The 26,645-nt window shown below is 41.0% G+C and overlaps 1 protein-coding gene across 1 annotated transcript; it reads right to left on the bottom strand.

The window, feature by feature from the left end:
* Positions 1–13,317: 13,317 nt before the first annotated feature.
* Positions 13,318–25,720, bottom strand: LOC110367904 (interferon-induced very large GTPase 1). Its single transcript, XM_036127412.1, has 3 exons — positions 25,606–25,720; positions 18,391–18,428; positions 13,318–18,303 (listed from the first exon to the last, which is right to left on the bottom strand). Exons 1-3 carry the CDS (start codon positions 25,718–25,720, stop codon positions 13,597–13,599), a joined length of 4,860 nt encoding a protein of 1,619 aa, XP_035983305.1. The 3' UTR covers positions 13,318–13,596.
* Between the last annotated feature and the right edge of the window lie 925 nt (positions 25,721–26,645).

Below are 26,645 nucleotides of genomic sequence, written 5' to 3'. Positions count from 1 at the left end.
AGTGTTGAGAACCAGGTGCACGGAGGGTGGGGGGGCGGTGTCAGAGTGTAGCCCAGGGAGAGGGCCTCGGGCTGGGGCTGCAGAAGCGGGATGTCCCCCTGTCCTGCTGGAGCTCTGAATTTTTTAAGGGTTAGAGGTAGGGTTATAAAATAGTTCTAAGTGTTGAGAACCAGGTGCACGGAGGGTGGGGGGGCGGTGTCAGAGTGTAGCCCAGGGAGAGGGCCTCGGGCAGGGGCTGCAGAAGCGGGATGTCCCCCTGTCCTGCTGAAGCTCAGAATTTTTTAAGGGTTAGAGGTAGGGTTATAAAATAGTTCTAAGTGTTGAGAACCAGGTGCACGGAGGGTGGGGGGGGGGGTGTCAGAGTGTAGCCCAGGGAGAGGGCCTCAGGCTGGGGCTGCAGAAGCGGGATGTCCCCCTGTCCTGCTGGAGCTCTGAATTTTTTAAGGGTTAGAGGTAGGGTTATAAAATAGTTCTAAGTGTTGAGAACCAGGTGCACGGAGGGTGGGGGGGGGGGGGCGGTGTCAGAGTGTAGCCCAGGGAGAGGGCCTCGGGCTGGGGCTGCAGAAGCGGGATGTCCCCCTGTCCTGCTGGAGCTCTGAATTTTTTAAGGGTTAGAGGTAGGGTTATAAAATAGTTCTAAGTGTTGAGAACCAGGTGCACGGAGGGTGGGGGGGGGGGGGCGGTGTCAGAGTGTAGCCCAGGGAGAGGGCCTCGGGCTGGGGCTGCAGAAGCGGGATGTCCCCCTGTCCTGCTGGAGCTCTGATTTTTTTAAGATTAGAGGTAGGGTTATAAAATAGTTCTAAGTGTTGAGAACCAGGTGAGCGGTGTCAGAGAGCAGTCCGAGGACAGGACCTCGGGCTTGGGCTGCAGCAGCTGGACTCCCCCCTGTCCCCATGGAGCTCTGCTGTACCGTGGGCACGGCTTTGTTCCTGCCTTACCAGGGGCATGAGTAATTTGGCGGTTGGTTTATTGGTTTAGAACCGGGGAGGGGTGCTTAAGAGTGGGTACCACGGTTCGGCTGGAGCTAAAGGTTATGGAGGTGTGTGCTCCAGGGTTTATGAGTGTGTGTCGTTACCCGGAAATGGTTGCTGGTAGCAGGGATGGGTGTATGGTCTGATGCGGGTGTCCTCCTCCATGCTGGATGTGGAGGTTAGAACCAGGACATGCTGCTGCTGCTGCTGCCTGGAGATCCATGCTGGATGTGGAGGTTAGAACCAGGACAGGCTGCTGCTGCTTCTGCCTGGAGATCCATGCTGTATGTGGAGGTTAGAACCAGAGCAGGCTGCTGCCTGGAGATCAATGCTGTATGTGGAGCATAGGAGACCCAGAGCAGGCTGCTGCTTCTGGGCAAAGACCCAGAGCAGGCTGCTGCTGCTGCCTGGGACATCCATGCTGTATGTGGAGCATAGGAGACCCAGAGCAGGCTGCTGCCTGGAGATCCATGCTGTATGTGGAGCATAGGAGACCCAGAGCAGGCTGCTGCTTCTGGGCAAAGACCCAGAGCAGGCTGCTGCTGCTGCCTGGGACATCCATGCTGTATGTGGAGCATAGGAGACCCAGAGCAGGCTGCTGCCTGGAGATCCATGCTGTATGTGGAGCATAGGAGACCCAGAGCAGGCTGCTGCTTCTGGGCAAAGACCCAGAGCAGGCTGCTGCTGCTGCCTGGGACATCCATGCTGTATGTGGAGCATAGGAGACCCAGAGCAGGCTGCTGCCTGGAGATCCATGCTGTATGTGGAGCATAGGAGACCCAGAGCAGGCTGCTGCCTGGAGATCCATGCTGTATGTGGAGCATAGGAGACCCAGAGCAGGCTGCTGCTTCTGGGCAAAGACCCAGAGCAGGCTGCTGCTGCTGGGACAAGACCCAGAGCAGACTGCTGCTTCTGCCTGGAGATCCATGATGCATGTGGAGGTTATCAGACCCAGAGCAGGCTGCTGCTGCTGGGACAAGACCCAGAGCAGACTGCTGCTTCTGCCTGGAGATCCATGATGCATGTGGAGGTTAGAACCAGGACATGCTGCTGCCTGGGAGATCCATGCTGGATGTGGAGGTTATCAGACCCAGAGCAGGCTGTTGCTGCTGGGACAAGACCCAGAGCAGACTGCTGCTTCTGCCTGGAGATCCATGATGCATGTGGAGGTTATCAGACCCAGAGCAGGCTCACACTGCTGGGACAAGACCCAGAGCAGACTGCTGCTTCTGCCTGGAGATCCATGATGCATGTGGAGGTTATCAGACCCAGATCAGGCTGCTGCTGCTGGGACAAGACCCAGAGCAGACTTCTGCTTCTGCCTGGAGATCCATGATGCATGTGGAGGTTATCAGACCCAGAGCAGGCTGCTGCTGCTGGGACAAGACCCAGAGCAGACTGCTGCTTCTGCCTGGAGATCCATGATGCATGTGGAGGTTATCAGACCCAGAGCAGGCTGCTGCTGCTGGGACAAGACCCAGAGCAGACTGCTGCTTCTGCCTGGAGATCCATGATGCATGTGGAGGTTATCAGACCCAGAGCAGGCTCACACTGCTGGGACAAGACCCAGAGCAGACTGCTGCTTCTGCCTGGAGATCCATGATGCATGTGGAGGTTATCAGACCCAGAGCAGGCTGTTGCTGCTGGGACAAGACCCAGAGCAGACTGCTGCTTCTGCCTGGAGATCCATGATGCATGTGGAGGTTATCAGACCCAGAGCAGGCTGCTGCTGCTGGGACAAGACCCAGAGCAGACTGCTGCTTCTGCCTGGAGATCCATGATGCATGTGGAGGTTATCAGACCCAGAGCAGGCTCACACTGCTGGGCAAAGACCCAGAGCAGACTGCTGCTTCTGCCTGGAGATCCATGATGCATGTGGAGGTTATCAGACCCAGAGCAGGCTCACACTGCTGGGACAAGACCCAGAGCAGACTGCTGCTTCTGCCTGGAGATCCATGCTGTATGTGGAGGTTATCAGACCCAGAGCAGGCTCACACTGCTGGGACATCCATGCTGTATGTGGAGCATAGGAGACCCAGGGCAGGCTCATGCTGCTGATGAGAGCTCCATGTTGGGAAGGAGAAGGGCCAGGCTGTGCCGCTGGAGAACCAGGATGGGTGGTGCTGAAGTGGAGAGCTCACAGCAGCGGGGAGAGGGAGAGAGAGAGCCATGGTTCTTCTTCCAGGGATCAGATCGCGCATCCAAGCCGGGTTTGGGTGTGCTGCTGCGGGCTTTGGATTTTCTGCTGCCTGGAGATCCATGCTGCATGTGGAGGTTAGCAGACCCAGAGCAGGCTGCTCCTGCCTGGGAGATCCATGCTGCATGTGGAGACCCAGAGCAGGTGGATGTAAGGAGAACCAGGGCAGGCTCATGCTGCTGCTGATGAGAGCTCCATGTTGGGATGGAGAACCATTTGTCACAGCTTCCACCTTTTTTTTTTACCCTAACCAGGTCTAACCAATGTAAAATCAATGTGTTTTTTTCGGGTGAACTTTGCCGTCTTTGGTGGGCTGTCACGGGGTCACGGTGGGTCCTAAAAATCGGGGACCACATGCATCTGGCTGTCAAGGGATGGGGCTATTTTTTGAGCCATGCCCCGTGAACCTGTGAGCTTTGGTTTGGCCCTTAAGGAATTTTCAAAGTTGGCCAAAAATTACACCATTTTGTCAAAAAACGGGGCCTGTCCCCTAAGATGGGTTAGCACCCGAACATCCCTTTCAGACAGCTTCCTCGTGGGTCCACAGTTAATCATGTTGGATGTGGTTCATCGTTCTTGGTGATATGCTGACATTACCCTGGACACCGTGGCTCTTGATACATCACAAACACTTGCTGTCTTGGTCACAGATGCAAGGCAAGGCAAGGGAAATTTATTTATATAGCACAATTCAGTACAGAGACAATACAAAGTGCTTTACATGAATAAAATATAGCAAAATAAACGCAAGTAGGAATAAAATGTAGCTACAAAATAGAATAAAAGCAAGTAGAGATAGAATGTAGAAACAAAGAAGAACATTAAAAACAGTAAAACAGTTTAACTAGAACAGTCAAAGGCAATTGTAAACAAATGTGTTTTTAATCTTGATTCAAAAGAACTCAGGCTTTCCGCACTTTTACAGTTTTCTGGAAGTTTGTTCCAGATAAGCGGAGCATAGGAACTAAATGCTGCTTCTCCTTGTTTAGTTGTGGTTCTAGGTATGCAGAGTAGGCTGGAGCCAGAAGACCTTAGTGGTCTGGAGGGTTCATACACTGATAACAAGTCTGTGATGGATTTAGGTGCTAAGCCATTTAGGGATTTATAGACTAACAGAAGTATTTTAAAGTCTATTCTCTGAGATACAGGGAGCCAGTGTAAGGACTTTAGAACTGAGTTCATGTTCTCTACTTTCTTAGTCTTAGTGAGGACGCGGGCAGCAGCGTTCTGGATCAGCTGCAGCTGTCTGATCCACTTTTTAGACAAACCTGTGAAAACACTGTTGCAGTAATCAATTCTACTAAATATAAACGCATGGATTAGTTTTTCCAGATCCTGCTGAGACACCAGTCCTTTAATCCTGGAAATATTCTTCAGGTGATAGAAAGCCGACCTTGTCACTGTCTGTAAATGCTTTTGGAGGTTCAGGTCTGAGTCCATCACTACAACCAGATTTCGAGCCTGATCAGTGATCTAGCTGAAGCGACTGAAGCTGTGTGCTAACTTTTGATCTCTCCTCTATTGGTCCAAATATTATTGCTTCAGTTTTGTTTTTATTCAATTGAAGAAAGTTTTTACACATCCAGCAAGATGTGCAGCAACAATTTGTCCTCCTTTGAAATCACCCATGTCACCCATAATGTTGTGTGCATTCCAATATTTTGAGCAAAACTGTGCTCTTACCCTGCTAATTGGACCTTCACACTCTGCTCTTATTGGTTCAATGTGCAATTAATGATGATTGGCCACCAGGCTGGTCCAATTTAGCCATGAAACCTCCCACACTAAAATCAGAGGTGTTTCAGTTTCATTGTCCAACCCCTGTATATATTGTATTTCACTTAATGAATTGAGTTACTGAAATAATTGTCTATACTTTTATTTATTAAGATTTAATTCTAGTGTTTATATAAGGCAGAGGTTACAAATGTAAATGTTACAACCTTTTGTTTGGACCGTTTTTGCCTTTTCTTCTTTCTATTAGAAACGGCTCTAAAAGAAGAGGTGGAAACAACGCCCCCAAAATGACGCTTGTGGCCAAAAAGTGTATTATGTCAGTAGTGGTTTAGGACTACCATAGCAAATGAATGGCAAACGTTGACTGTCGGCTATCGCCAATTAGCTCATTAGCTGCGTCTCAGATCGATATACGCAGTTTGCATCTCTGCAGACGCAAAGTTTTCCCGATCGGCAGGTTTTGATGAAGACAAATCCTTTTCATTCAGAAGATTTGATTTAAAATCCCCAAGCGATGAGAGCCTACGACCAAGAAACTAAGAAAGCTTTGCCTTTGACGGTTACGCGCACCACCAGGCGGGTGCCTTCTTCAACTTCTTCAGAAGTTGAACGATTCTAGTTATGGTCTGTCATGCTTGCAACTCAGGCCGAAAGACTCAAAATTAAAAAAAGTGCTGAAAAAGCTATAATTAGAAAAAGGATTGCAAAGGAAGTGTAAAGTTGAATTCTAATGGAGGTTATGGAAAGTTGCAAAGGAATTTGCTATCTTGGGATAAAGCAATACTTTTTAATCAGAGCCTGCAAAAACGCTGCTTCTCACTCCGCCATCTTGGGTCCTCCTCGCATAAATATACATTTAACCACTGGGTAAAAGCCTTATACTGTTTTCTGTGTTTGTTCTCAGAATGAGACAGAGGTGGGCTTTGACAGAGAGAGTTCCAATTATTATCCAGCCAGGCTTTGATAATGATGTTGTTCCACCAGATTGAGAGAGTCCAGCATCATCCACTCTGCTGGTAAGCACTTAGCACAGTGTACTTCCTGAAGATGACCCAGCTCTGACCAATCAGCTGTTTGACCATCCACACTGCTCAATAGAATGGAGAGGACCACTCCTGGTGAAGGACAGGATCTTTCCAAGAAATGGAGACGGGCACAGATGTACTTCCAGCTATTATTTCATTCAATTCAATTCAATTCAATTTTATTTATATAGCGCCAAATCATGAAACATGTCATCTCAAGGCACTTTACAAAGTCAAGTTCAATCATATTATACAGATTGGGTCAGATTATACAGATTGGTCAAAAATGTCCTATATAAGGAAACCAGTTGATTGCATCAAAGTCCCGACAAGCAGCATTCACTCCTGGGGAAGCGTAGAGCCACAGGAAGAGTCATCTGCATTGTACATGGCTTTGCTGCAATCCCTCATACTGAGCAAGCATGAAGCGACAGTGGGAAGAAAAACCACCCATTAACGGGAAGGAAAAACCTCCGGCAGAACCGGGCTCAGTATGAACGGTCATCTGCCTCGACCGACTGGGGTTACAGAAGACAGAACAGAGACACAAAAAGAGAAACAAAAAAGCACAGAAGCACACATTGATCTAGTAATCTGTTCTACATTAGATGGTAGTAGCGGGTGAGCCGTCTTCTCTGGATGATGTCACAGTTAACAGAACGCCAGACCAGGTGTACCTACTATGAAGAAAAAGAGAGAGAGCAAAAAGTTAAAAGCTGAAATGACGACAGTCATTTCAATGTAATACAATGCAAAACTGGAGAACAGTAGACTGAAGAACAGTAGAAATCAGTAGAGTGAGAAAATTAGACCCTGATGTCCTCCAGCAGCCTAGGCCTATCACAGCACAACTGATCTTTGCCTTATTTCTCTGCCTGCTCGGACGCTTTTTTCTCTGCTCCCTGCTTGCTTGCATTTTCCTGCGTTTTACTTTTTATCTCCTTTTTATCTCTTTGCCAAAACCACGGAAAGTTGGATTTAGTTATTTTTATTTATTTTCTTTTTATTTATTTTTGATTTTGATTTTGCAAAGATGCCTACCTTCACCACAGTGGACCTTGACACGCTTCTACAAAAGATCGCCGTTATAGAACAGAAGATATGCCGACTCGAACTGAATTATGATGTAAACGGCGCGTATGGAAATGAAACAACCCTGCCTGCGACTCCAAACGGGGACCACCAGCCCAGCAACTCTCTGAACAAACAGATCCCTGAGGAAAATGAGAATCCCTGGATCACTCTGGGTGCAAGACCAAAGGATCAACGAACCCCACGCCTAGACAAAGAAAACTGGCCGAGACTACAGAGAGATGTCCCAGGACAAGTGAAACAACAGCGGACTGTTCCCACAACAAATGATAGGAGTAAACCTGCTGGAAATGCTGGAATTCCTTTACAAAACAGATTCGCTCCGCTCCAAAATGTGACCCAGGAAAATCATGACAACACTCAGAGGTACGTCAACGACTTTCGCTCTAATACATCAGAGAAAAGACATGCCACGGGGCCAAGGACCCTGATTTTATGCAGTGGGTCTGTATGTGGGATTAAACATTTCTGTAACAAGAAAAACACAGAGGTCGACTCAAACTATGGCCTGGTGTCTGATTTATTAGACATCCTTCCAAGGATCTTGAAAGAGCGCCCGACCTTGGAAAAACTCATAATACAAGCTGAAGCCCTGGGCGACGTCACCCGGATAAGAAAATCAGAAGTATTGAAAGAGGATTACATTCGTCTGTTGAACTTAGTTCATGGCAAAAATGTCAAGGTGCTTCTGAGCGGCCCTTTCCCGCCCGTGGCTTGTGGAGACGAGATTTTTTCCCGAATTCTGATGCTAAACAAATGGCTGGAAAAAACATGCAAAGAAACAACTGTAACCTTCATAGACAACTTTAACATCTTCTGGGAAAGAAGACATCTGTTCAACAGAGATGGTTTCTCTCTAAATAGGTCAGGTGCAAAACGGCTGATTTCAAACATCTTCTATTCTGTGAACCATTTGTCATCAGCTTTGTCCCAAAACAATGTACATCCAGTGCCTAAACAAAAGATAAGCCCAGTGCAGCCCGAACAAGCCAAGATAAACATGGCCAGAAAGATGACACAGAAAGAGGCTACATCAGAGCTACAGGAGAATTCATCCCAGATCTCAGCAGGACAACGAGAGGACCAAGAAAATCCATCGTCACGAACACCGGTCCGGACTACACCCGCCTCGCCTTCCTCTCCACAAAGCCCAGAGGTTCCTTTTCTGGAATTTTCTCCCAACATGAACAAAGTATTTAAGATTGGCCTACAGATGACATCCTCTCCATATAGCCACAGCTCTGTGACTAAACCAGCATCTTCCAAAGGCCGCAGAGCCCCAGATCCTCCTCTACGTATCACGGAACATGCCTGTCCTCAAGACCTTCAGATTACTTCGCTGTGATACACAGCGGGCCCTCGCTGCACGTTTATCAGACAAGACAGTTTCAAGAATCAGCTTGGGTCTTTTCCCGGGAATTACGGAATATCTGTGATGATTCGTGGCAGAAAAAAAAAAAACAAAAGGATAAACAGGAACAAATCCTTGAAAGTCATTAACTGTCAGATGCAACCTGCCACAGAGACATCATCAACCACCAAATCATATAAACTAGGTTTATTAAACATTAGATCTCTGTCAGGAAAATCCCTTTTAATTAATGACTTTATTATTGACAACAATCTTGATGTTATGTTTTTAACAGAAACATGGTTACATGAATCTAATGAAGAAGTAATACTGCTGGAGTCAACACCCCCAAACTACAATTTCCTTTGTGAGAGCAGACAGCAAAGGAAAGGTGGAGGAGTAGCAACATTGTTTAATGATTCACTAAAGTGTAAAAAGGTGTTTTTGGGAAAATTTGACTCTTTTGAACATTTGGCTCTCAAGGTAAAGAGCCCGGTACGAACTATGTTTCTGAATGTTTACAGGCCTCCTAAGTCCACATCAAACTTTTTTAAGGATTTTAGTGACCTCTTGTCTGTGATATGTGTTGATTATGACTGTTTAATTATTGTTGGAGACTTCAACTTTCACGTTGACAACCCTGAAGACAGAAGTGCAAAAGAACTGTGTGACACACTTAGAAACTTTGGTTTAACTCAGAATGTTAAACAGCCAACACACAAGCAGGGGCATATTTTAGACTTAATCATCACTAAAGGTCTAAACATTTCACAGGTCAATGTAACTGATGTTGCCTTATCCGATCACTTCTCCGTTACCTTTGAATGTATCATTACCAGTGACTCATTTAGCCAAAGGGACATCGTAAGAAAACGCACCTTTAAGGACAATGCCACAGAAAATTTTATTCAAGCTTACTCTGCTACTTCAACCTTGGGCTGCAACTCAGTAGATGAGCTAGTAGATAACTTTCAGTCTAAAGTCTCAGACATCATTGACTGCATTGCTCCAGTTAAAGTGAAAGTTGTTTCCGGGAAGAAAAAATCTCCTTGGAGAAATGCTCCATCAGTTAGAAGTGAAAAGAGGGAATGTCGAAAAGCTGAACGCAGGTGGAGAAAGAATAGACTCCTGGTTCACTATGACATCTATAAAGAGAGACTTAACAGATATAACTTACAATTGAAAAATGCAAGAGAATCTTTCTTCTCTGAGATCATTAAGAAAAACATTAATAATGCTCGTGTCTTATTTTCCACAGTCGACAGGTTAACAAATCCTCCTGTGTCCGTGGCTTCAGAACTCCACTCCACCAGGGCCTGCAATGAATTTGCTAACTTCTTTACTGAGAAAATCCTAAAAATTAGAGGATCAGTTTGTACTTCCACACCAGCTCCAGAACCAAAGCCGTACTCAGCTGGAACTTATCCTGACAAAATGTCCCAATTCAGCCAAATAAACTACAAAAGCTTAGAGCAGATCATTCAGCAGCTAAGTTCCTCTTCATGCTATCTTGATGTTCTACCCACAGCTTTCTTTAAAAAAGTTTTACCTGTCATAGCGTCTGATTTGACTCAGATAATAAACACGTCCCTCCTGTCAGGTGTTTTCCCCCAGTCCCTAAAAACAGCAATTATCAAACCACTGCTGAAAAAGAATAATTTAGACAAACTTCTACTCCAGAACTACAGGCCCATCTCAAACCTCCCCTTTATCAGTAAGATTATTGAAAAAGCTGTGTTTCAACAATTAAACACCTTCTTAACAACGACCAGCCGATTTGACGTTTTCCAGTCAGGTTTCCGTGCTCACCACAGTACAGAGACCGCCCTTATCAAGGTGTTTAATGACATCCATATAAATACAGACTGTGGAAGAACCACCGTGCTGGTTCTATTGGACCTCAGTGCAGCATTTGATACTGTCGATCACTCCATTCTGTTAGAACGCCTGGAGAACTGGGTCGGCCTCTCTGGTACAGCACTCAACTGGTTTAAATCCTACTTAAAGAACAGGGAATTTTTTGTATCAGTAGGTAACTTTACATCAGAGATGACAAAAATCCCATTTGGGGTTCCCCAAGGGTCCATTCTGGGTCCCCTCCTTTTCAATATCTACATGCTCCCTCTAGCCCAGATAATAAAAAATAACAACATCAGCTACCATAACTATGCAGACGACACACAGCTTTACATCACCATGTCACCAGGTGACTATGAACCAATTCAGGCACTGAGTAAATGCCTAGAAGAAATCAATACGTGGATGTGCCAAAATTTTCTCCAATTGAATAAAAACAAAACTGAAGTAATAATATTTGGACCAATAGAGGAAAGATCAAAAGTTAGCACACAGCTTCAGTCGCTTCAGCTAAAAACCACAAATCAGGCCCGAAACCTGGGTGTAGTGATGGACTCAGACCTGAACCTTCAAAAGCATCTAAAGACAGTTACAAGGTCGGCTTTCTATCACCTGAAGAACATTTCTAGGATTAAAGGACTGATGTCTCAGCAGGATCTAGAAAAACTAATCCATGCGTTTATTTTTAGTCGAATTGATTACTGCAACAGTGTTTTTACAGGACTTCCTAAAAAGTGGATCAGACAGCTGCAGCTGATCCAGAACGCTGCTGCCCGCGTCCTCACTAAGACTAAGAAAGTAGAGCACATCACCCCAGTTCTAAAGTCCTTACACTGGCTCCCTGTATCTCAGAGAATAGACTTTAAAATACTTCTGTTAGTCTATAAATCCTTAAATGGCTTAGCTCCTAAATACATCACAGACTTGTTATCAGCGTATAAACCATCCAGACCACTCAGGTCTTCTGACTCCAGCCTGCTCTGCATACCTAGAACCAGAACCAAACATGGAGAAGCAGCTTTTAGTTCCTATGCTCCAATTATCTGGAACAAACTTCCAGAAAACTGTAAAAGTGCGGAAAGCCTGAGTTCTTTTAAATCAAGATTAAAAACACATTTGTTTAAAATTGCCTTCAACTGTCCTAGTTAACTGAATCACCACTTTTTTGTTCTATTTTCTATCTATATTTTATTCCTACTTGCTCTTATTCTGTTTTATTTTGCTATGTTTTAATCATGTAAAGCACTTTGCATTGTCTTTGTACTGAATTGTGCTATATAAATAAATTTGCCTTGCCTTGCCTTGCCTATAGAGATAGCTCAGGGTATGAGCCACTCTAACTATAAGCTTTGTCAAAAAGGAAAGTTTTAACATTAGTCTTAAAAATAGATAGGGTGTCTGCCTCACGGACCAAAACTGGGAGTTGGTTCCACAGGAGAGGAGCCTGATAGCTAAAGGATCTGCCTCCCATTCTACTTTTAGAGACTCTAGGAACCACCAGCAGACCTGCAGTCTGAGAGCGAAGTGCTCTGTTAGGAACATACGGGGTAATCAGAGCTCTGATATATGATGGAGCTTGATTATTAAGGGCTTTATACGTTAGAAGGAGAATTTTAAATTCTATTCTTGATTTAACAGGAAGCCAATGAAGGGAAGCTAAAATTGGAGACATATGATCCCTCTTGTTGATTTTCATCAGAACTCTTGCCGCAGCATTTTGAATCAGCTGAAGACTTCGAACTGCATTTTGTGGACTTCCTGATAGTAAAGAATTACAATAGTCCAGCCTTGAAGTAACAAATGCATGGACTAGTTTTTCAGCATCACTCCTGGACAGAATGTTTCTAATTTTGGCGATATTCCGGAGGTGAAAAAAGGAAACTCTGGATGCCTGTTTAATATGGGATTTAAATGACATGTCTTGGTCGAAAACAACACCAAGATTTTTAACTTTATTAACAGAGGCCAAGTTAATGCCATCCAGATTAAGGGATTGATTAAGAACTTTATTTTTTGAAGACTCTGGCCCAAAGATTACAACTTCTGTCTTGTCAGAATTTAAATGCAGGAAATTTAAAGTCATCCAGCTTTTGATGTCATCAAGACATGACTGCAGTCGAAGTAACTGATTGGATTCATCAGGATTTATGGATAAATATAGCTGAGTGTCATCAGCATAACAGTGGAAATTAATCCCATGCTGTCTGATAATTTTGCCAATCGGAAGCATATATATAGTAAATAGAATTGGTCCAAGGACTGAACCCTGTGGTACTCCACAAGTGACCCTAGAGTTCGAGGAAGATTTATTATTAACATGAACAAACTGGAATCTGTCCGACAGATAAGATTTAAACCAGCCTAATGCTTTTCCCTTAATCCCTACAGTATGCATTCAAATGAAAAATGGAGAACACATAAGCAGATCATGGCTTGTTTACTAGAAAAACGGACAAAAGAAAAAACGGAGGGGTAAACAGCAAGAAAATGGATAAGAAGAGAGGGACAAAAGGTAGAAAAAAATAATGTAAGTCTATTCTATTAAATTTCTCTATCTGTATAATGGGTCTGTTTTATTTTTTGTCTTCACAATTCAGAGGGCCCCATGCCACCCCTGATCTAGTGTACCAGGCATGGCCGGCTTGGCTAATCACTGATAATTTTTGTTAGAGCAAGTAGTAGAAGGCATACATCCAGTCAATTTACATGGATCATTTAAATGTAACAGGCTGCATTTTGTTATATTAAATATATTTCTTTAGATGTTCAAGACAATGGGAGACAAATCAATATAAGGCCAGACATCTGCAAAACAAAGATTTCTTCCACTAGACCTATGAAATCTCTAAAGTTCTGATAGAAAACTGAAGTCAAATAATTTTTAGGACACATTTTCCTTACTGATCAATGAATCTTTATTTCCCAAGTTCCCACAAAGAGCAACAATTCACATACAGGAGTTCTTTTTTTAAAGAAATTTCATCAGACTAATATTGTCACTGCTTATTACACTAGATATAGAAATTCCTGGTATAAACTTATTTTTATTATGTTCATTTAACATTTATTAAGATCATGATTAATAGGAAAAGAAAATATTTTAATTTTTAATTTTATGTTCATGCTATCTTTACTGAGAAAACACTTGAAACACTAATTTCTGAAAACCTTCTAAAATACTTCCACATGTATACCAAAAACTGAAGTTTGCTACAATACATCTCAATGATCCTTACTAATAAATCAACTGTGGCAAATATAAGCTAAACAAATTTATATGAAATCCTTTTATTTTAGAGGGTGTGTAACCCTAGTATCTCTGACTGTTCAAGATAAAAATTAACTTGAAGAGTAACTGCTAATTTCTTACAAACTGCACATTTCATTTAGACTTCTAATGGCATCTTCTTTACACAATTTTTTCCATTCATGGGGAATTTTTCCATGACCCTGGAATTTCAACTTATAGTGGTCTTCCATATCTTTTTGAAAGTGGCAGACGAACCATTTCCAGTAGGCCAGCATAGATGCATCAGCTGTAATGCTCCATGAAGCATATTTTTCTCCAGCAGTAGGATACTGTTTAAATGGAACTGTCTCCTGTGAGTCATGTTCAGGGTAAAAGCTTCTGTCACTTGCAACTAATGTGGTGCAGAAATCAGTTACAAGGTCAACTTTTCCTCTTGTGTGCCAACCTTTAACTCCACCGGGTCGATGAAAAGGGACACTGTGCTTCTCAGGACTGTGGTCCTTTAGAGTGTTGGTGCAAACAGCAGAGCAGAATGGACATATTTCCCAGCAGCCGTTGCACAACTGATCAATGAGGATTTGTTCAGGCTTATGTCTGCAATCATTCACCGTATTCAGTGAGAGATTGCTCATCTCCTTTATAATGACTTTGAGGCCTTTCTCTATCTCTTCTTTAAGAAAGTCAAAATTGTTTATGTCAATGAAGTTTTGGCAACTAATGGTATTAAGTGTCAAATGTGGTTCTAATTTACTGGAAAATTCCTCCACCCACATTTCTATGTCTCCTCCCTCCTTTTTAGGTTTCTCTGTTGCATCAAACAAAGCTTGGCTGATGAGTCTGTTGATGTCTTCTGTATTTTTCTTCAGAATATTCTGGACCTTATCTTTTTGTGCACTGAACACATATTTCTTCACTTCTTCTTTGACAAAAGCCTCTACATGCCTTCTTGGATTTTTGATGTAGGTGATAAAACTGTTAAAGTCTTCTTTCTCTGCCAGAGATGTTAACACATGTTTCTCTAAGTTCAGTCTGTTCTGACTGAAAGCTGGAAAGCTGCACATCATCTTTCCAGCAATATCCACAGCTGTCTTGTTACTGACAGCCTCAACAGCAGAAGCTTTGAGGTTTTTACAAATCATTCCTCCAAACACAACAGCAGAGGAGCTTCCTTTGCAAAAGCTTCTGAAAATGTTGTAATATTCACTTTTCTTGCTGTCCAGATAAGTGAGGACATCATTTTTGTCTTTGTATTTCTTATGGGATTGTAAGAGCCAGCTTTCTGTCCTGTCAAAGACATACAGTGAAAGATCAACTGTAAACTCCTTCTTGAAAGTGAAGTTTCTCTCTGATTCAAACTCACTCACTTTTTGTTTTATAGTATTGCCAAGTTCCTGCAAGTAGGCTGAGCTGTAACCTGTGGCTGCAATAGGTTTCCTCTTCAAGGCGTCCAGACATTCTGTTTCAACATTTTTGATAAATGATCTGATTCTTTCCTGTTGTTCATACCCAAGTGTCTTTCCAAATAATCTAATCTTCCTTTGGGTTATATAATCAGAGTAGGTCCCAGTTTCTGACAGAGATTTGTATTTCATGTTTTTTCTTGACTCGACAATAAGTCCATTTTCAAAACCAAGATCTTGAAGGACAAGAAACTGATCTTCCTCCAAGTTTATGTCTTCAATGGGTTTCATATCTGAGGTTAATTCCTTAACACGGTGCTCCCATACAGTGCTGAAGTGGGCTCTTATTTCCTCTTCATTTGTGATGCATTTTAATTGGTGAGCAAGCTCTTTGCTTTTCTGGAACAGCTTGTTTTCAAACTCTGTCTTCTTGTTGTCAAGGTTTTTCCGAGCATTATTTTGATCAATAACTTGATCCAGTTTTCTCTTTACACCTGTTGTAAGTTCCCCATGAAGTTCTTTGATTTTATTTTCAAATCGGCTCCGCCACTGAACCAACATTTCTTTGTCTTTATCTTCTTCAAAGTAGTCTGCAATAGCTTGTTTTATTTCTTTGTACCTTTTGTTCATTGCTTTGGAAAGGTCACTGAGCTCAACTTTGCCCTGTTGGCCCTTTTTAATTTTGGGATAAAGTTGGTTTTCAATGTTCAGCATTTCACTCCTCAGGGCCCAAGTCCAACTCCAATATTGGACCTCCAGTTTTCTGTAAACTACAATTTCTTGGGTATTTTTGAAGCTAAAAACAAAGTTTTCATTCATCAAGGCGTTCCACAGGTCCTGAACTTTGGTATTGAAATGTGACAAAGTGATTCCTTTAGACTGTGAGGCCTTAGACAGGATGATGGTCTTCAGTTCTTGGACACTCTCACTATACCCTGGATTTGGTGGAGCCATTGGCGGACTTCCCTCCCATAGCTGAGCAAAGTATTTCACGTCTTTTTGCACATCAAATGCAATGACATCACTGAAACACTCAACATCACACACTTCCTCTTTGGCAGCAAGTTGAGCCATCTTGTCCAGTTTTTCCTGCAGGCGTCTTTTTCCATCCATGTTTTTCTCTGCTGCTGCAATATCAGTGACATTCTGATGAACAAACACACAGCTTGGAGTAAGTTGGACTTTCTTCATTCTCATAAAAGCCTGCACAACAATCTGCAGTACATCTTGCATATCTGCTGGGTTCTCACCAAAGATGTTGATTAATGTCATGTTTCCCAATCCAACAACAAATGTTGCAAGTTCATTGTCACGATGGAGGCTGGCATTACCTGCTAACTCGAGAGCACGCAGCCCCTCAGTGTCCACAACTAGAATATAGTCAAACCGGTAGTCTTTTTTGATTTCCTCTGACAGCTCAACCAGTTGCATATAAGCCCCCTTGGTGCACCTCCCGGAGCTTACAGCAAACTGCAATCCAAACATGGCATTCAGCATTGTTGACTTTCCGCTGCTTTGTACGCCCAAAACTGAAAGCACAAAGACTCTCTGGTCACCCAGTTTCTGGATGACTGCCTGTAAAAGACTAGATATCCATATTAAAGGTATGTGACCTGCATCACCATCCATCAACTCCATTGGGTGTCCCTTTATCATCAAGTCTGCAGCTAGCTCAGGGTATTTAGACCATTCACTCTGATGGCCCAGAGATTGCTTCTTGAGAGATTTATGGGCTTCGTAAATCTGTCCCATTTCTCTGAACATGTGCTCCAGACCAAAGGTTGCTGATTGAACCTTTTTTGATAGCTTTTCAAGTTCTTCTTGCTTTTTTTCTAATTGAACAGATTTGTCATGTTTCTTCTTGAGATCCAAGACCTCTGACCATGTTTCATCATAGCTTTGGAGAACTAAAGAAAGATCGTCTGTTGAGAGGCCATCTATCAGGATCTGAGTCCATTTTAAGAAGTATTCTCTGTCATTTGGTTGCAAATCATTGAGGTTCTTAATGAACAACCTCATCAGTTCACTATTGGACACATCACACTGTTTCTGTCTTAGTTCCATCAGCTCTTCACTCTTCTGACATTTTTCATCCTCAATGTTTCCCTTTAGATGATGTAATTCTTTGTTGATTTTGCACCATTCATACCAAAGTTGGCCTTGGCAGGGAAGGAATGTATCTTTTAGTTTGGCAATATCCATCCTTTCAATCATTTTGACTAGTTCCATGGCCAACAATTTGCCTTTCAGGCAGACCTCCACATCTTCATCCACTTTGACTCCAGGTACTTTGGCCATAGTTTCAAGCTGGAAAGAAGTGTGGGGTCCAGACAAAATGCTTCTTATAATCTTTTTCAGTTCTTCAGAAACATCTGACTGGCTTCTTTCTTTCAGACCCAGTTTGTATTTTTGTTTTTTCACCTCAACTCCACCACACTCATTGTCAGCACTGATGACAATCAGAGGTTTTGGCGATTTGTAAAGCATTGAAATGACTGCACTACTTCCCTGGCTTTTTTCCAAAGTTGGTACAAGAACAACAATTACTGAAGACATTTCAGTCAGTATTTCACGCTGCTTTGCGATTGCAAGAGCATCGCCATGAAGATTACAGAAGGCAATGCAGTCATTAAATAAATCATTGGGTTTTCCAGCAGGGCAGTACCATGCAATCTCTGCCACACCATCTATCAGATGACGAGATTTGGTGCTGCCTGGACAGTTTCTGTGGAAGAATGTGTTGTGGCGGTCATTGATCATAGCATTCATCAGCTGAGATTTGGACAAAGACATAGAGCCCAGTCGAAAAAATGAAACCATTGGAGTCTTGGCTTTGCAGATCGGCATGCTCTTCATCGTGAGAGTGGTTGAATTTGCCTCAATTGGGCTTATTTTCCATGTTTTTGTTATTTGTCTGAATGTCCACAGAGGACACTCAATATTTGTTGAGGCAGGATCAGGAACAAGCAAAGGTAAGGCATACTGGCATTGTGACAGCTTTGTGATGATTTTCTGCTGAAGTAAGCTTTCTGAGCAGTGAAGTACTGCCATTTGAACATCCATTGGGTGTATATGATTCTCTTTTGACTGAATTAAATTGGCTGTAGTACTAAAAAGAGCGTCAAAGTCATCGTCAGCACTTTCAGATACTGGAAAAGCCGGTGAATTATTCAATTTAGAGTTTTCTCGCTGTACAGGGATATATCTTGCTCTGTAATCTAACATCATTAACCTCTGAAGAAAAGCACGTACTAGATCTTTTTCAAATATCTCATTTGTCTGTTTCATAGGTGGAGTTATTTTAACAAAGTCCTCAGATGACAGCATCTGCTGATGTTGGTTTCGGAGGTGAAGTCTTCTGAGAAGTTTTTCAGTTTCGTTTTGACATTTCTTGCTGTTTTCCTCAGAAGGATTGCAAAACGACTATAAAAAGAATAATAAGAATTTAATGTTTGTAAGTGAATACATAAATAAATACATAAACAAATAAAATAAAGACAGATGTCTTACCTTCTCCTGAGGATTATTGGTAACCACTGGTGGAGCACCTAGAAAAAATGAGAAATTATTATCTAAATTATTCACAGATAATCTGCTGTTTTTTTATTAGAGTAGGTAATCAACTTGTATCTTCTTAAACACTTGCTTCCATGTGACTGAATGTTGGTCTCTGATTTGTTATTTAAAATCTCATCAGGTGAGCAGCTCTCTGTGTTCTTGGCCAATCAGTGCCTTTTGTGTCCTTATTCATATAATCTGTTTAAGTTATGATTTCTGTCAATCATTGTCACACACCAGGTGCACAGGCTTAAATGTCACTCATACACACATAGATAGATAGATAGATAGATAGATAGATAGATAGATAGATAGATAGATAGATAGATAGATAGATAGATAGATAGATAGATAGATAGATAGATAGATAGATAGATAGATAGATAGATAGATAGATAGATAGATAGATAGATAGATAGATAGATATACAGTATATATGGAATTAAACTGAATTAGACAACAACAATGACAAGGAAGAAGAGAGAGGTTCCATTAAAAAAAAATCTGTCGTTTACTTAAAAAATATTGATTCATTACTCTTTCCCTCAAGAAGAAAAAGTGGATAGATGGAAGTGGAAGATTTCAAACCAGACTAACTTCAATTCAATTCAATTCAATTTTATTTATATTGCGCCAAATCATGAAACATGTCATCTCAAGGCACTTTACAAAATCAAGTTCAATTATATTATACAGATTGGGTCAGATTATACAGATTGGTCAAAAATGTCCTATATAAGGAAACCAGTTGATTGCATCAAAGTCCCGACAAGCAGCATTCACTCCTGGGGAACCGTAGAGCCACAGGAAGAGTCATCTGCATTGTACATGGCTTTGCTGCAATCCCTCATACTGAGCAAGCATGAAGCGACAGTGGGAAGAAAAACTCCCCATTAACGGGAAGGAAAACCTCCGGCAGAACCGGGCTCAGTATGAACGGTCATCTGCCTCGACCGACTGGGGGTTACAGAAGACAGAACAGAGACACAACAAGAGAGACAAAAAAGCACAAAACAAACAAAACTTAAAAATCCAGCAGCAGACAAGTTACATAGAGACAGCTAAACAAGCCCCCCCGTGCATGCCAATCCTTGCAGGCTAGTAATGTTAGAAAAGTCTTTTATTGCTATGTTGGAACTGAGGTTTTGAAGATAAATGTGGGGTTCAGAGACTTTAAATATCTGTCTGAAAAATGCTAATGGAATAACAGTAGCCAAAGGCATCTTAAAAACAACACAAGACTAAAGATTTTGGCCGGAGTTGGCATTGCTGGACAATTAGATGAGGGCTATGGAACTGGCAGTAAAACAAACTAGATGTGAAAAAACACATCTCATTCTGTCCAGTAGACTATGTTGAATTTAGTGGATCCTTTAAGTTGGCTTTTTTTGGCCATGATGTATATATATATATATATATATATATATATATATATATATATATATATATATATATATATATATATATATATATATAAATGTACTATTTACAAACCATGAACCATACCTGAAGGAAGAAAATTAAAGAAAAGAAAAATGACAGTTCTCTAGATGCAAACACAATGTTTCAGATCTGTAGATTTACGGAGGCTTTCTCTCATTTTCTTCATACTGAAAGCTTTTTAGTCTCTGAAGTGTCCAGCCATCCACCTCATGCGGTAGAAGGCAGCTGCTGTCTGCCTCTCAGACTGAGAACAGCCAGGGGGAGCAGTGGTCAGTTTCCACAGAACTGAAAAACTGAAAGCTCTCCCCGCTCACAGAGCCACCAGCAGCAGGGAGGTCCCCTGCTCCTTTGACCAAAGATTTACAGCATTTGCATTAACAAAAAATTTTGCTGCCATCATGCCAGAGGATCAGAAAAGTAAGCTAATCTGCCACTTTTCACATTTTTGAGTTTTTGTTTCTGGGTGGAAGACAGAAGTTGTAATCTTTGGGCCAGAGTCCTCAAAAAATAAACTTCTTAATCAATCACTTAATCTGGGTGGCATTAACTTGGCCTCTGGTAATAAAGTTAAAAATCTTGGTGTTATTTTTGACCAAGACATGTCATTTAAATCCCATATTAAACAGGTTTCCAGAGTTTCCTTTTTTCACCTCAGGAATATCGCCAAAACTAGAAACATTCTGTCCAGGAGCGATGCTGAAAAACTAGTCCATGCATTTGTTACTTCAAGGCTGGACTATTGTAATTCTTTACTATCAGGAAGTCCACAAAATGCAGGTCAAAGTCTTCAGCTGATCCAAAATGCTGCAGCAATAGTTCTGATGAAAATCAACAAGAGGGATTATATAAAATAAAATATTTCTCCAATTTTAGCTTCCCTTCATTGGCTTTCTGTTAAATCAAGAATAGAATTTAAAATTCTTCTTCTAACGTATAAAGCCCTTGATAATCAAGCTCCATCATATATCAGAGCTCTGATTACCCCATATGTTCCTAACAGAGCACTTCACTCTCAGACTGCAGGTCTGCTGATGGTTCCTAGAGTCTCTAAAAGTAGAATGGGAGGCAGATCCTTTAGCTATCAGGCTCCTCTCCTGTGGAACCAACTCCCACTTTTGGACCGGGAGGCAGGCACCCCGTCTACTTTTAAGACTAATCTTTAAACTTTCCTTTTTGACAAAACTTCTAACTAGAATGGCTTGTGTTGCCCTGAGCTACCTCTATAGTTATGCTGCTATAGGCTTAGGCTACTGGAGGACATTAGGGCCTATTTTTCTCACTCTATATAGTTCTACTGTTCTTTAATTATGCATTGCGGCGTGTTGTCATTTCTGCTTGTAACTTTCTGTTCTCTCTCTTTTATCTTCATAGTAGGTACACCTGGTCTGACGTTCTGTTAACTGCACATCATCCAGAGAAGACAGATCACCCGCTATTACCATCTAATGTAGAACAGATTACTGGATCAATGTGTGCTTCTGTTCTTTTTGTCTCTCTTGTTGTGTCTCTGCTCTGTCTTCTGTAACCCCCAGTCGGTCGAGGCAGATGACCGTTCATACTGAGCCTGGTTCTGGTTCTCCCGGAGGTTTTCCTTCCCGTTAATGGGGAGTTTTTCTTCCCACTGTCGCTTCATGCTTGCTCAGTATGAGGGATTGCTGCAAAGCCATGGACAATGCAGACGACTCTCCCTGTGGCAAAAGTTCCGACAAAGCAGCATTCACTCTCCAGGAGTGAATGCTGCTTGTCGGAACTTTGATGCAATCAACTGGTTCCGTTATATAGGAAATTTTTGACCAAGTTGTATAATCTGACCCAATCTGTATAATATGATTGAACTTGACTTTGTAAAGTGCTTTCAGATTACATGTTTCATGAATTGGCACTGTATAAATAAAATTGAATTGAATTGAATTCAATTTTATTTTTAATGGCATCAATTTTATTTATGAAGAATCCCATAAAGTCATTACTGCTAAGAGCTAAGGGAATGGATGAATCAACAGAGCTTTGGCTCTGGGTAAGTTTAGCAACCGTACTAAAGAGAAATCTAGCATTATTTTTATTCTCTTCACTTAATGATGAAAAATATGCTGCTCTAACTCTGTGAATGTAATGATTTGTGTGGAGATGAACCCAGAGTTCAGCCAGACGCAGTAGTAATCCTTTTTGTGGTGTTTATTGAAGGAAAGGTGAGGGAATAAAACAGGCAAACAGACCGGATCCAGGCTGATGGTAATTCAGACATCAAACGACTGGGCAAAACTCAAAAAACAAAGAACCGGTCAGACTCGACAAAAATGCAGGAAGGCTCTTACCAAAGGAATGATGAAATGATTGTGAAGTCCCGGCAACAAACAGAAAACTAAGAGGGGTTTAAATAGGCGGGCAGACACATTAGCAGGGAGGGACTAATTAACCAAAACCAGGTGGAAATAATTAAGGGAGCAAACAGGACAAGTCTAAGGATAAAAATAAACCTAAGCAGAACAAACTAAAGACAGAAGAACAGGCTAAGACTAAAAGTGATAACAACAACACGGTAAACCAAAACATTACACCAACAAAACGAGGATCCAGACAAGACAGAAATCAAAACAGCAGGATAATCAAAGACAGGAGAAAAACAAAAACATAAACCAGAACTATAATCGGAATATTACAGTGAAGGGTCTTTTTATACAACAATAGACTGTCTTTCCAGATTAGGTAGGATTCCTCTTGGTGTGTAGAGCGCCATTTTCTCTCCAATTTCCTAAAATTGTGCTTCAAGGAATGGGGAGGCAGCTTCCTCTGAATAATCACCTTTTTCAAGGGAGCTACATTGTCTAATGCAGAACGCAATGAGGAAGTCACACCATTAACAAAGGTATCAATTTGTGAATGGGAAGATACAGCATCGCTGCCATCTACAGGGCATTTCTGCAATACTAAGGATATTAAAAGGGGTTTTGATACAACATTATCCGATAACGATCTACTATAATGGAACGCTCTTTTGGGGGTGGAGAACTCAGTTAGATTAAACTCAAAGGTTATTAAAAAATGGTCAGATAGGACCGGGTTGTGAGGAAATATTGTTAATTCTTCACAATCAATGCCATATGTCAGCACAAGTATGGGGTGCCAAATGTAAAATTTCAGATAAAATTCTATAGCTGATACATTTTGATTATTTAGCTCACTTTTCTCACATTTAAGACAGAAATTCATGATAAACAAGATCTTATATGCAATTGTCAACAATATGTTTATAAAGTAAAATAAATAGTTAAATGTTAAATCTAAATGTTAAATGTTAAATCTAAATGTTAAATCTATATCTAAATGTTAAATGTTATATCTAAATGTTAAATCTATATCTAAATGTTAAATTTAAATCTAAATGCTAAATCTATATTTAAATGTTAAATGTTAAATCTAAATGATAAATCTATATCTAAATGTTAAATCCTTATCTAAATGTTAAATCTATATCTAAATGCTAAATGTTAAATCTATATCTAAATGTTAAATCCATATCTAAATGTTAAATCTATATCTAAATGTTAAATTCATATCTAAATGCTAAATGTTAAATCTAAATGTTAAATCCATATCTAAATGCTAAATCTATATCTAAATGTTAAATCTATATCTAAATGTTAAATCTAAATGTTAAATCTAAATCTAAATGTTTCAAAAATATGCAAATTGACCACGCCCCCTATCAGGTTCTTGCCCACACCACTGACCTTGGATCAGCCATGAGTATATTTGAGTGTCATGGAGAAGAGTAGAGACGGAGGGAGATTATTTCTTTTTAAGAAGTCATCATTTGTCGGAGGAATGTATTTCTGCTCTGAGGAGTGACAAGGTAAGTCATGCATATACAGCAAGTCCTCTACTTGAAATTTGATCTATTCGGCAGTTATTATTTATAGTTAACAACTATGCTCTGGATACACTTGCATCACTGTAGTACAGTCTCTGGCTCTGTTTACATGGTGAAAACAGGTTTGCGTTGCCTTTGTACTCTCCATTTACACACTACAAGGTTTAACTGTTGCTTAGGGGGACTTTCAGCTATAGCTGTGGGTTTATCTACAACAGTTTGCAGCCCAAACAGTCCTCCACCAGCCGCTGTTTTTTTCTTCTGGGCAATTTGACACGGAGCTTCAAAAATCACAGCACTAGTAGTGGTGCGGCATGGGAATTACACCGTTTAAGTACTCTGTAAACTCATGGCTGATCCAAGGTCAGTGGTGTGGGCAAGAACCTGATAGGGGGTGTGGTCAATTTGCATATTTTCGAAACATTTAGATTTAACATTTAGATTTAGATTTAACATTTAGATATAGATTTAGCATTTAGATATGGATTTAACATTTAGATATAGATTTAACATTTAGCATTTAGATATAGAGTTAACATTTAGATATTGATTTAGCATTTAGATATGGATTTAATATTTAGATATAGATTTAACATTTAGATTTAGCATTTAGATATAGATTTAACATTTAGATATGGATTTAACATTTAGATATAGATTAATCATTTAGATTTAACATTTAACATTTAGATATAGATTTAGCATTTAGATTTAAATTTAACATTTAGATTTAACATTTAACTATTTATTTTACTTTATAAACATATTGTTGACAATTGCATATAAGATCTTGTTTATCACAAATTTCTGTCTTAAATGTGAGAAAAGTGAGCTAAATGTGAGAAAAGTGAATAATCAAAAGCTACATTAAAAGTATATCAGCTATAGAATTTTATCTGAAATTTTACATTTGGCACCCCCATACACAAGGTCTAAAGTATGGAGCCAATAGGGCGTCGGTTTATGCACATTTTGAGCAAAACCAATTGAATCTAGGAGTTTTAAAGGCTACGCAAAGGTTATCACATTTAGTGTCAACATGGATGTTAAAATCACCCACTCCAAGGACCTTGTTTAACACCAAATCAGATAAGAACTCTGACAACTAATCCAAAAACTGAGTGTAAGGACCTGGTGGACGATACAAAACAACAAACAGAAGAGGTTTTATTGCTTTGTAGCTTGGATGAGGGAAACTGAGGGTTAAATGTTCAAAAGAACTGTAATTATTAATTGGCCTGGGACTAATTAATAAATCAGACTGAAAGATAGTTGCCACTCCTCCCCCTCTTCCCGTAGATCTGGGTATGTGGAAATTTAAATAATTGGATGGAGTGGACTCATTTATACTAACGCAGTCCTCTTGTAGCCAGGTTTCTGTGAGACAAAATAAATCAATCTGATTATCAGAAATCAATTCATTAACTAACAAAGTTTTTTGGGGGGAGACCTTATATTTAATAAACCACATTTAATTCTATTACTTTTTGGTTCAAAGTGAGCCGTATTGATTTTTATTAGATTTTTATGATTTGCTCCTTTTAGATCCGTTTTAAATTTGTTTAGTTTTGGCCATGGGAAAGACACCGTCTAAATAGGATAATGGGTGGGTAACAGTACAGAAGCTGCAGAGAGGTGTGTTAAACTATGGCTCTGCTTCCTGGTCTGGACCCTGGGTTGTTAGCATTTAGGAGAACTAATAAATCCGGCCAGATTCCTAGAAAGAAGAGCTGCACCCTCCAAAGTGGGATGAATGCCATCTCTTTCACAGCACCTTAAAACAAAAGAAAGACAAAAAGCTAAATTCAATAGACTGCAACAGAAAGCAGCACCTAAACTAGACACCAACATACCCAAGGAGGAGTCCACCAACATCAATGTCCAGGACAAGTGGGTTAAAAACCTCTCTAGCAGGTTGCTGACAAAGCCAGAGATGGAGGTACTGAGTAAAGGCCTGAATTTTGCCATTTTTCCACAAGAAATACCCATTGTGGAACTGATAACTGCCACGGAATTGGTCATCAGGAACAACAATCTGGCTGAAACAAAGGCAGAGCAACTCAGGATAAAAATAACAGCTACCCTATTCAGCACCAAACCACCTCCCTCCAATCTCATAACACAGGAAAGGAAAGCCATAACATCGCTTAGCCAGGACCAAAGCATCACCATATTATCAGCAGACAAAGGAAGATGCACCGTGGTCCTCAACACTTCAGATTACCAGGACAAAATTTACACTCCACTGAGTGACACCACCACATATGAGTCTTTGAAAAGGGATCCAACAAACTCCTACAAAAAGAAAATCACTGACTACCTACAACAACTAGAAAAAGACAAGGTAATTAACCGCTCATCTTTTTATGGATTGTATCCAGGAAAATTTTTATTTTATTTATTTTTATAAATAAAATAAAAAAAAATTATCTTAGCACAATTCAGTACAGAGACAATGGAATGTCTTCCAGGGGAATACATTCCATGCTTATATGGACTCCCAAAAATCCACAAGGAAGGAACACCACTCAGACCCATTGTCAGCAGCATTAATTCAGTAACATATAACATTGCTAAACAGCTTGCTAGTATTTTAGCCCCCCTGGTGGGGTACACACCACATCACATAGAAAACTCTAAAGGCTTTGCTAACAAACTCAAACACTTAAAGATTGCACCAGGGGAAACTCTGTTGTCTTTCGATGTTACTTCCCTTTTTACTTGCATACCTACATCAGAGGCAGTAGAAACAGTCAGGAAACATCTTCAACTAGATAGTGACCTAAATACCAGAACTAATTTCACTGTGAACCAGATCTGTACCCTACTGGACCTTTGTCTTTCTACAACTTATTTCAAGTTCAGCGATCACTTTTACAGACAGAAGCATGGT

The sequence above is a fragment of the Fundulus heteroclitus genome, chromosome 3 (genome assembly GCF_011125445.2).
Source record: "Fundulus heteroclitus isolate FHET01 chromosome 3, MU-UCD_Fhet_4.1, whole genome shotgun sequence".
Taxonomy (NCBI): domain Eukaryota; kingdom Metazoa; phylum Chordata; class Actinopteri; order Cyprinodontiformes; family Fundulidae; genus Fundulus; species Fundulus heteroclitus.
The sequence above is the reverse complement of the archived record's forward strand: the minus strand, read 5'-3'. Positions and strand labels throughout refer to the sequence as shown.

Bases quoted from the DNA above. Each gene is read 5' to 3' on its own strand.
- LOC110367904 (XM_036127412.1), bottom strand. From the start codon at position 25,720: ATGGCAAAATTCAGGCCTTTACTCAGTACCTCCATCTCTGGCTTTGTC. The intron at 18,429-25,605 runs GTATGTTGGTGT...CATTTTTTCTAG, and splicing joins GTTGGTGGACTCCTCCTTGG to GTGCTCCACCAGTGGTTACC. The intron at 18,304-18,390 runs GTAAGACATCTG...TTCTTTTTATAG, and splicing joins CCAATAATCCTCAGGAGAAG to TCGTTTTGCAATCCTTCTGA.